This window comes from Haliaeetus albicilla, chromosome 24, assembly GCF_947461875.1.
Source record: "Haliaeetus albicilla chromosome 24, bHalAlb1.1, whole genome shotgun sequence".
NCBI lineage: Eukaryota > Metazoa > Chordata > Aves > Accipitriformes > Accipitridae > Haliaeetus > Haliaeetus albicilla.
Genome location: NC_091506.1, coordinates 3818428 through 3830489, shown reverse-complemented (window position 1 = coordinate 3830489; position 12062 = coordinate 3818428). Strand labels below are relative to the sequence as shown.

Here is a 12062-nt window from a genome sequence, read left to right as displayed (position 1 = left end):
GGCTTGCAAGAGCATGAATTAAAACTTTCAGGCGAATGCTTGAAAACCAGCATTTTGTGTTCTACACAAACATTTTGTGTTCTACCCAAAGGTCTGGCCTTTGGGATCACAAATGTTTTTCAGGGTGAACAGCAGCAGCAGAGATTCATTCTGCTTGTAACCATGCATAGGAAATGCACATTAATCCTCTACTGCACCTGAACAATGGAAGCTGAGAGACTTTACAATTCATTTGAGTTTTAGGAAAATACTATATTGTAAATAGGGGCTAATATTACACTGGAAATAAGGACTAGCTGCCATCCAGGAGGACTGCATAGTCTGTAAGGATTCAAGAAAAGCAATTTTTTACTGTTGTTTCCTTTCTAAAGCAATATCACAAGAGCTTTTTCTGCCAGGTCCTTTGTGAAAGTTTGGGGTGCACAAATCTGGGGATATAGCGAGTTTGGACCCTTGCTTCAGTACATTGTAACTGAAGTTCTGCTTTTAGTATTTGGAGGGTCTTACCAACAGAAGCTCTATGTTTTGCAGTTAATGAAGTTCAGAAGATGAAACCCTGTTGCTTTAAGACATGTTACTAAAACTCCCTTCATGCCAAGCAAAAACCAGAATTTAAAAAAATCTGGTGGCCTATTTATTATCCTCTTGGCCGCAATTCATAACTCTCAGGAACTCTAAATGAAGCTGTATGGATGGATTGTTTACAAATGTTTGTATCTGGCTGCAGACACTCCAAACACACCAATACAAAAAGCAGCTATTGTTCATTCATTGCAAATAGGCTTTTACTTTGCTGTTAACAATCCACAAACAGATTTATTCTCTGAACAGTTATCAATCCTCAAAACAGCAATATTTTTTCAACCAGGCTAGGATTCCTGTTTTAATGACTGAAGGAGCTAAACTACATGATTAGGTTTCCTTCTTTTTACCCTCTCATGACATTAGACTGGCATTTGAGAATTATCAATAGAAGTCTCTGGTGGTTTTAGAGCAAAACCCAGAACATGCAACAAACTGAAAGATATAAAATATATCTTTGCCCCCCTCGGGGTGGGATCGTGAATATATTCTGCTATAATGTATATAAGGTATATAACATAGTGCATATGTTTTTACTGTCTGCTACAGGATGCTCAAACTCTGGGCCTATTTATTAAAGATCAATTTTTGTGATATCATTGATCCACTGAACACTGGAACTGTCATCCTTGCCCAGGAGTAGCTGCAGTAGCAGCTGAAATACAATCCTTTCTTCTACATTTCTCTGTGGATTAAGCCCTCGGTATACACATAATGGACACTCTCCTTGTCCAGATTATATGCCACTGGTATCAGACAAAAAAAAAAGAACAATAATAAGGTAATATGTTTAAAAAATGTTGAAGAATTACACACCAATCATTCTCTGCTCTGTGCCCAGAAAGATACCAGAATAAATAGTCAGACAATCTATAGAAGCACTCAGAAGATAAAAGATTATAAGAAAAGAACCAGCATGGATGTTTTGAGAACAAATCGTATCAAGCTCACCTAATGCCTTTTGGTGATAGGGTGGCTAGGGAAGAAGGATAGGGAAGATGTCTGCAGGAAAGGAGCTGTGGTGGGAGACAGTAGGAGTGTCATTAACAAAGAAAAGCAGACAGCAAATCAGGATAAGTAAACAGGAATAGCACAATTTAAATATGAAGTAATTCTTCAAGGCTATGCATCAGTAAGACTACAGCTGGAGAACTCTGGCCTGTCTTGGACCCAATATTTCTAAAAAGATATGGATTGACTAAAGGGAATTCTGCAGAGAACATGCTGTAGTCAGAATTGCAGAAAACATGGAGCATGAGGAAAGCCTGAAATAACTGAGCTTGGTTAGTCTGGAGAAGGACGATAAGGGAGGTGAAATGCCTTCACACAAGTGAAAGGTTGTTCTAACCTACATGGTATTAGCTCTAGCTCTGTCCTCTGTGAGGAGGAAGGCTGTAAAGTGTACTCCTTGCCATCAGGGAGGGAATAGGATCTTTTCCATGATGATATTGCAAGGGAAATTTAGGTTAAACACTAGGAAAAAAAATGTCCAGCCTAAAGTCTAGATAGGTAGTGGAATAAATAATGTAGATGTCTGTGGAATTTCCATCAGTGGAAGGACAGGTTAAGCAGACACCTGTCAGACACAATTTAGGTCTGGTTTATGCTATCTTGAGATAAAAATGACGGAGTGGGTGACTTTGTAAAAACCCTTCTTCCCTTATCCCTGCTTTATATGACTCAATTTTTATTTTTGTCCTGAAATACAGCTTAAGGTTAGACTTCATTAAAATATTTGAAGCCAAATAATATATCTGTGATTGTTGTGTTTCACTACAAACCATTTCAATTGGCAAAATTGATGGCTTTTGAGTAGACCACAGTACAGCAACAGGTTTCAAACACATTGGGGAAGAGCCTCCCTGGCTTTTCTTTTACTCCTTCATCTGATCACCCCCAGCATGAAATCACCACTGATGTCTTTGCAATCATACTTCAGTTTCCCAGCATTTGCAACAATTCCTCCATGATAGCTACAGCCTCTTCAGGAATCCTCTTGTAAAATGTATTTCCTCATTTTCTTTGTTCCAAATACTGTATCTTTTTCAAACACTCTTTTCATGGTGATTGTAGTGGAACTACTACTGTTTTTCAAATGTCTTTCTGCACTCAGGCCCTGTTCTAGCTAATGTACTGTATGCCCATGAGTTAAATTAAGTCAAAATACATCAACCCCAAAAGTTTTCCCAGGTTTGCATTGAGTTCTTTTGAAATTCTGCATAGTTTGCCAACATAATGCTTACAAAACACATACTAAAAATGGTGACCATTGGAAATATGTTGGTAGGCCTTGATGCATGGGAGCTGAGTGAAATTCCATGAGATCAAACAATTTTCCAGTTGTTCCAATTCCTATTTCCTTTCCAATTTTAAAAGCCATGAAAATTTGCTTGTGGAGTGATAAAATCTCTTCTTCCTCCTATTTGCAGCTTGTTCCCTGCATCAGTACCCAGCTTCCCTGCAGAACCTACAAGCTGGGGCCATCTTCCACCCTTAGCTCTTGATACCGAGAGTGATCCAAAAATAATTTTCAGGGTTTTTTTTGCAATGTTCCATTATTATTTTGTTTTGTTTTTTAAATACACCAAACTTTAGGGAGAAATTCAGGAGACATCATGTTGATTTTTAGTTGTAAGAATCAAGGTCCCAGAAAATATCAACCTCAGTTAAAGACATTTATCTTAATTTTCTGATCTCAGTTCTTATCTTTTGAGAGCAATGAAAGCTCGGGTATGATCTTGCACTGTTGATTCCGTGTACTTATCTTGTAGTGTAAACATCCGTAGAGTCGGAGCCAAAGGTTTCTTTAAATCAGATGCTCAGTAGCCAATAGATATTTGTTATTATTGTTCAGGAAGTCCCATTCTCATGAGATAAATACACAGAGGCAACTTTTATATTTCACTTTGTTGAATTCATTTTATGAGATCTTCAGGCTTAGTGGTGCTTCGTTGCTTTTTGTGGATTTTCTTTTTTTTTTTTTAAGATTATGTTTTCATTCAATTGTCCTTCTGTAGATTTACAGTAAAAACAACTAAGGACACTTTGTACCTAACCCTTTCATAAAAAGTGATTGAAAGTTCAGCTGACTATGCTCAGTGCATTTTTTTGCTTGTCATCCTTCACAGATTTACTTCTTTCCATTCCATCTAAAAATATTGTTTTGTTTAAGAAGAAAAAAAATCTATCCTTGTGACTATTTGCATAATATGTTAATGCTGATATGCATCTAGACATCTGGATGGCATTTTAATATCTCATTCTCATTCGAACAACTAGAAACCACACAGATGGTAGAGACAATTTTAAGAGCATTGTTGTAAACAAATAAGGCAGCCAGGAAATCAAACAGGCTCTAAGATAGGCTTTAGAGCCTCTACTGCTTTCTGTGTGAGAATATGCATATGACATGTTTTGACTGCAAGAGAGAGCAGCCTTCTTCAGTTGCAGATAAACTAAGAGGTAAATGCGGAATTTTTAATTGAGATTGAGGATAATTTTATGAGAAACTCCTTACCCTGCCCAGCATAGCTGGCACCACGGATTATACTCAGCACTTGTGAGACTAAGTTATTTGAGGCTCGAGATGCTGCGGGGCAGACTATGTGTTTTATTTTATCTTATTTTCAATTAGCAATAGAAATATGAAAAATCCTGATTGCTTCAGGAAGAAGACATGTAAATTCTGTTTTCATACTTTACATAATAATGTACCTTCTAGTAGTTATTTGCTCCCGTTGTTAAAAATTCATCCATATGAAGTTGTATAGGACTCAGTAATCCCCTGCAGTCCTCTTTAATCTGCTCCTTGTTTGTACCTCTTTATAGGTACGTAATCTTTCTGAACTAGAGCAACTACTGCAAGCACTGATGTTTTGGATGTCTGCTCAATACGTTTATGTAAGAGCTATACAACAGCCTTTTCTGTAGGTGGAGCTGATGTCTCAGCAGTTGCTGCAAATTGGTGTATCTCTCTGGACTTCATTAAAATTACTCACACCTATCTTTATCAAATAACATCATAAACTGTTTTCCCCTTCACTATAGCTGCTCTTGCTTCTCTTAGCAGTTATGGCTAGAGAGCCTACACAATTAATTTCACTGACCTTATAGAAGTTTTCAGGAATTCAGCTGTACTCAGTGATAATACAAAACTGCTGGACGTCCTCCTTCATCTCCTGTAACACAAGTGAAAAGTTACCATTTAAATTCTACCCCTTCACTATGCAATTTCAAGTAAATGAAAATATTACAAAAGCTATTGGATTTTACATTACAAACTAGGTATCGAAGCCTCTACTCATAACCCAAGGAACAGTTCAGGTAGTGAACACCAACATAAGCTATTTGGAAAACCAGTTAAAAATTTGTGCCCGATACAGTCTAGTTAACTGAAGACCATGGGACTCTCTCAAATTCAAGAGAATGGGATTAGAAGCTCATGGAAAGCTGGTGGGTAACCACCTCAGAAAGCAGTTTATGAAGGGAACTTGTAAAAACAGTAGTTCCTAAAATATTTCTGCTTTTCCTCTCATCTCAAAACCATGGATTTACAATTGATAAATGCTAAGAAGGGAATAGAAGACAACTCACAGAAATGAAAGACAAAGCTAATCAAAATTCAACACAAAAAAGGGCCTTAAGTCATGTCTCAAACCTAGAAATAAAAACAATACCACAGCATAAAATAACCCAACAGAAGTCTTTCAGAGCGAACACTGAATAAACCAACTTTCCTTCACAACGTTGACCTGCTCCCAGGCTGATGACCATTCCCCTTAACCTGCAGGTGATGCCCACTACTGGGTAGTATTCTTCTTTCCCGTAGGTGTTTCTCTCAGTCTCCATCTCTTGCACTTTTCCTTTCTTTACGAACTCCTCTGCTCTAGAGTTCGGTAGCCCCAACCAAGCTGAGAGCCAGGTAGCTGCAGTGCACTGAAGACCATCACTGAGATTGGGATCAGGAGCTCTCGGCAGGTGAACTGCAGGCAGCAGGAGCTGGAATCTGGGCCAGAAAGTCTTCTGCAGTCTAGCGCAGCTATGAAAACTTTATGTGTCATATTTTAAGTTTGCCTCAAAAAACCCACCAAACCCAAAATCAATAAAACTTTAATCCTAAGCATGCTTACTTTGACAAATTTAGTTAGTGTCTGGCAGAAAAGAGAGGATAAAAATAGTCATTTAATTTTTAGTCTGCAAATTGTAAGATTGCAAACAGCATTTGCTCTCAAAGATGATTCTTTACTTTGTTCACACAGCTGGATTTTTGTGATGTCTGGTACATGCTTAAAGAAAATCATGATCTAATTGTTCATACTTCAAGCCTGTTGATGATGGAGCTATTGTGGCAACTAGAATGGATGTGAAAAACATTAATAACAAACGGTGCAAGCGCCTCCCTCTGATCACAGAGTGCTGGAAAGCAGGAAAATGATTAAATTATGATAGGAATAGTCAGAGAGCAAGAGATAGACCCTTTTAAAGCACAAATTTATTCTTTGTTCTTAGACAGATGGAGCTGATGCATTCTCTCACCAGGCTTAGCAGGTTGGTTGAGGAGGAGACAGCTCCAGCAACAAGAGTGCCTGGCTGAGAGGTCATGAGCAGTGCCAGGAAGCTTCAGGGCATGCCTCCACCTTCCCTTCTCTGTGAATTGCACTTTCCACCCCTCCTGGTTTTACGGCAGCGTGCATTAGTGAAACAGGTCAGAGAATCCAAAGTTATTTTTGAAGTCCATCATTTTTCCAAATATCAATCTTCCTGCATGTCAAAAAAACCAACAAACAGGCATTTTTATAGGAATGCAAGAGCTTTTGGTGAAAGGTTTTCATAAAATATGTATGAATTCATTGTATATATGCAGTAAAAAAAGAACAGATATATCACAGAAGATCATATTTTTGTGTCATCTTTGGCAAGAAAATATAGATCAATCGTTTCTAAACTCTTGTTTTGCCAGTATAGAAACAGTACAAAAAGCACTGAGGTAACTGATGTTGACACCACAGGAAGACTTATTACCTAATGAGTTTTCTCTGTTCGGATCTGTAACTTAGACAATTCCATACTGGAAGAAATTCATTTTGTTGCCTACTATTCTTTATCAACTTATGAAGAACAGAAAAGGCATTCCCAGTCACTCATTTAAACCATAGAAACAGTAAAGCATTTCAGCTGAAAATTTATAAGAACTTTTATGTAAAAATATGATGTCTTGTTCCTTAAACCTGTTTCCAAAATGAATGCATTTTTTAAAAAATTGAAATTTCTCCAAAAGAATGTAGCTGATCATTCAGGCTGCATGATTAAATTTGAGGATTTGAAAGCAACTGAAAAGAGGGTATTAAATCAGGTAGTATTGATCTGCATTATGAGTATAATTCCCACTGTTTGAATAGGTGAAGAGGAATCACAATGCCCGAAGATGAATTAAATCTGTTATTAATTTGTGCAGCCCTAGTTAGGTAACAGAAAATCAGTTGGTAAATTGAGGGATTGTGATAGCCAGTCTTTTAAAGAATTTTTTAAAATATTATGAGGAACCTGGATTCCTTAATTCCTGTAAAGAAGCCATCATTGCAGGTATGTACACAATAGCATTAGGTGGAGATATTAAAATTTCTATCAGTGTTATGATGGTGATTTCAAAAGCTACATTATTAAAAAAGAGGCATAATTAAAAGGGAAGGGGCTCCTTTCAAGTTGTTCCAGGCTTTAGTTATTTACCTTAATCAATTACAAAAAGAGGTGGGATTGTCTCCTCCATTTGCATGCCCAGAATAGCTCTTTTGGAATTGCTCCAATACTCTGTGTCATTTCAGACTTAGGACAGCTGCTTACTCTAGTCAAGCTAATAAAATTTCACAAAAAATACACCACTCTGTGTGCAGAACTAGACGGAAGCACAGAAGTATCAAAATGCTTCATTTATCTCACTACCTTGCAGCAAAGCTAGAAATACTAGGGTGTATGGTACCATGGAAAGTCTGTGAGTGTAACAAAGTGCCAAGGGAAAAAATGGAAATGAAAGGAAAGAGATGCTCTTTTCCTGATGGGATTTAATTGTGCTGTTGACTCGCTCTCTACAGGATCCCTTCTCCCAGCCATCCTGAAGCAAATGACTTACAAAAGGGTCTGTGGTGCTACACTACAGCTGTACGTGTTAGTCTAGCAATCAGCCGTGGAGTCCTAATGATGGGGTTATTTAAGCTCTGAATCAGGTTTATCTGGGAAATGGCTTACTTCTAGTATTGTGCTTGTGGCATTTGTGGAAAAGTCGTCTTTACGATCCTGTCTCCCACCAGCTGGTCTTCTGACGGTCTTCAGACATGTGTGTATGTGCGTCTGCCATGGAGCAGCCACCTGCAATACATTCACAGATCAATTTACTGTCAAGCGGTTTGGAGTGATTCTGTGCTCAGTTTGAGATGGAGTTGCCCTAAGCAGCTGAATTTCAACGACTGTTTCCTAGAATTGTACTTACAGTAAATTAAGCCATTTTGAAGGTTTTTCATTTAGACACTGGCAAGTGTTTCTGTACTTAATGTTGTTTTGATTGGGATCTACTGTATAGGACTTCTGTGTAGCTCTTAGTCCTCTCTGCAAGCAGAGGGGGAAGCAGAGGTTTCTATAGCATATCCTAGTTCTGTAAAAGGCTAATTGCAGACATTGCAACTGAGCCAGGGTGATTTCCAAGTCACCCCTTCAATTCAGGATCAGCTCTCAGGCAGCCAGACTCATCTCACCTGTGCTTCAGTGGGAGCTCTTCCTCTGATAGCACTGAATCTGTTTGTATCTCTCTCAAGATTGGGGTTTTTTTCGAAGCCAAAGATAACAACACTTCCCTACTGATGTGCTTTCCATGTATTATTAGATTTCATTGCTGGTATATCCTTCCTTTTTACAGACAAGTTGACCAACCCTCACACCTTAAGGGGCAGAAAAGATAGATGCAGGCAAAGCCCTTGACGCCCACCAAAAGGGAATTTCATTTTGCTAATGCTCAATAATTCCTTTTTCTTTTGTTTTGTAGACCATGTGGCAAGAGACCTGCTGCTTCCTTCTCCTCTAACACCTTGTCTTATTAAAACTCCCTCCACTCTTCATGACCATGCAAAAAAGGTAGCATCCTAAAATGGTGTCAACTAAGTAAACTCATCCTGGAAGAACAGGGAACGTTCCTCAGCAATTTGTATGAGAAGCGTCTCATCTGTGTGGATGGAACTCCATCTGAATAGAGCGGGGAAAAGCTTTGTTTGTATGCGTGCATTATGTATGTATGTGCAGTCCTTGTACTATAACTGGTACTTTTTAATTTTCTTAGCTGTTTTTTGTTCAGCAAGGTCTGTTTTGCCCTCCTCTTTTCTGAGGTGGATATCTTAATCATATTTATGGAATTTATAAAAATCACTCATACCTTCTTATATTTTATGAGATCTGCGGTATCTAGTAAATTTCTAGAAAGAAACCTCTTTTTTTCCCCAACCTTACAGGAGATAGGACTGCATTAGATTATATGAAATTTAAATGCATTAGCTGTTAGCCAAAGTGAATTTTCATATAAATTAATATTGTTATTGTATTTTAACAAAGCAATAGCATTTATGGAATTATTTAGACATCAATTACTTGGAGGTGTCTTGGAACAATTATAGACTTCATGCATCGTCTGCTTCTTCGCTTCAAAATTTGTTGCATTCTTCAGAAATACCACATATCAGCGAGCCATAAAACACATTTTAAATGCCTTCTAGCCCATCACAGACACTGTTGTTAGAAAAAGACCCCTGAGCCGATGACATCCTAATATGTGACTATGTAATTAAAATTTTGACATATGCAAAGAGTTGTAAAATAGATAAAAGAGTATGTATTGTAAATAGAAGTTTAAAGGCTCTGAGCAGATGGTTCGTTTGTGAAAGAGGTACGGGGAGCGCCAAGAAATGACAAACAGATGGCTTAGGTGTGAAGGACAGGCAGGGAAATTTGGAAGAGTTGAGGATGTAATGGACAACTCTCTGGATTTTTGCACACACTAAGTGAATCATGAGGCTTGAATCGAAGGTTAAACATTTTACATTTTTCTATTTGCATTTATATAAATGTGTCCGTGGAAAATGTCCAGCAATAAAGCCTGATAATAACAATCAAGACAAGTCATGCTTCGTAGGCTTTAGGGACACAAAGTCTGTTCAAACTGCAGATACCACTTGAGTGATAACACAGACACTTCTATCCCAAGTTGTATGTGTGGGCTGAGTTGTCTTAATTCAAACAGAAATATTCAGAGTTGTAGCAAAACCATATTGCCAATATTTACAGGTGCCTGAAAAATAGTTTTAGTAAGGTACTAAATGAACTAATGTTTGCCAGCTGCTGCTCCTTGCTTGTTTACTAACTGCTGGGTTAGCAGTATGCCGAATGAATTCAGTTCAAATTTAAGTGATTATACACCAAAATCATGACCAAAAAGGAATCTAATTTGGGCAGAAAGATCAGATCAACTATTACTTTTCTTTTTTTTTTTTTAAGCAATGGCAAGTCTTATGTCAGGACCAGATTAAAATTATGACACTGCTAAATGTCAAATTATGACACTGCTTCAGTCGAATTTTCTGTTATGTTTTGACTCTCTCATATTTGCCAGGCAAGCTTGAAAAATACATCACCAGCTACAAAGTAGAAAAATATTTGCACACAAATGGGCCAAAGATCACTTTTAGTAATCAAAATCAAATTTCCTAAGATCTGTGAAAGTGCAGGGACTTTGAGAATGCTCTTTGATGAGATTCTGTGTGAAAACTTGATCAATGTAGTAAAGGGGGGATATTTATGAACCCTGTTGCAGAAGTCAGTTAGTTTTGTCAGCAAATATTCATTCTGAAAATGGTAACTGAAACCAGGAAAACCGTAGGCATAACCAAATAAATGTCCTCATTTTATAGCAATGGCTAGTACCCAACTGAGAAAATAGAAACTTGTAAGCATCACCAAATGATCCTCTATGTAGCTTTGGGAAAACTTGACTGAACAGATTTTTCAAAGCTATGGAGAAAGATTTCAGGGATTCCTCCAGAGAAAAAAATAACAGCAAGACAGAGACCTCAAATCCTTGTGGAAATTGTGTACTGCCCATCTTGCCCAGACTGAAAATCTCACCACAGCAAGTCAGCCTAGCAGATTGTATTAATGTGCCTTAATATTTACTGATGGTCAAGTATTCAGAAGTGATTAAAGCTACTGTAAGGCACTCTATGTATTTAAAAAATCTAGCTTTTATAGGGCTGAGAGGAAAAAAAATTTAAGTCTATCCAGTACAGACTACTAAAAGGCCACTACACTTCTGCAGGTAGTTACAGAGACGTAAATGTCTTCCCAAATAGCTTAATTTTGTAAATTATGTAATCTATATTTATTCTTTTCTCTTACCACAAAAGGCTATTTACATTTGAAACAGTACTTATGTTTATGAAAAGTGAATTCCTGCAAAGCAATTGTTACATGGAAACCCTTTTATAGGTTTACCTAAGTTTACCTTGCAATTTTTTAACTTGCAAAAAAACCAACACAATCATTACTTTTGCATTGCGTAGTTTCTTGTGTAATAGTAATACAAATGGAATTAGTAGCTGTGTGCAGTGTAGATACTATGGTAGCAGGGGGAACACTGGAGTACTAATAAAAAACTGGTCTTTTCTAGCTACAGCTGCATTATATAAAGGCTTGGCATTGTTTATTACAACTGTTTGAAAGACTAGCAGAATACGGTTCCTCCAAGAATCAAACCAGAGTCTTACTACAGTGTCCTGTAGTAAATATTGCTGAAAACAACAACTACCTATGCTTGTCTTTGAAGAGTTCCCATAAACTGGTTAAAGCTAATTCTAGTTTTTCTGCCTTACAAAGCCCCAGGAATCATTCCAAGTCTGACCTGTGGAGCAATCTGCTTTGCGAGGTACGTGTACCTTTTAGATATTATCTATTTTTTTTAACTTCATCTGCATTTATTTTGCTTGCTGGATAATCTCTTTAATCCCTGACAAACTTCTTTCCCTCAGCAACCTTGTTCTTTTGTATATGTCTCTCTGCCTAGTTAATTTTGTCTCTGCATTTCTCAGGCATGCCAAACAGTAGCTAGCATCCTCCCAGCTGTCACTCCTCCTTTCGGTGACAATCCCTTCTCCTGCCAGCTTCTCCCTGATTTTCCTACTCAAAACATCTCTATTGCTCTGCTCTCCATTCCTATGGTACTACAATTTGCTATCATGCAGCATAATTCTCATCATCGATCCATACTTTTTTCCTAGGATGTTGATAAATTTATCTTCTTTTTGCCTGAAGAGGAGCTGCATATTTGAGCTATATGTTATTCTCAGAAAGATGAACTTATTTGACCTCCTCTTTTTTTTTTTGGCTAAGAGAGAGACTGTTACTTGTGATTTTTTTTTTATCTCACTCCTGTATTCTAGGCTATCCTGGTT

At 37.6% G+C, this 12062-nt stretch overlaps 1 protein-coding gene across 1 annotated transcript in view; it reads right to left on the bottom strand.

Moving 5' to 3' along the window:
* LOC138681840 (uncharacterized) overlaps window positions 1–12062 on the bottom strand; it is a 129815-nt gene that overhangs the window by 11187 nt on the left and 106566 nt on the right. Inside the window, exons 4-6 of the mRNA XM_069769914.1 lie at window positions 7825–7944; window positions 6118–6342; window positions 4689–4760 (exon numbers count right to left, since the gene is read on the bottom strand). Coding sequence (XP_069626015.1) covers window positions 7865–7944 — 80 coding nt within the window. The 3' untranslated portion in view covers window positions 4689–4760; window positions 6118–6342; window positions 7825–7864. The remainder of the gene's footprint in view (window positions 1–4688; window positions 4761–6117; window positions 6343–7824; window positions 7945–12062) is intronic.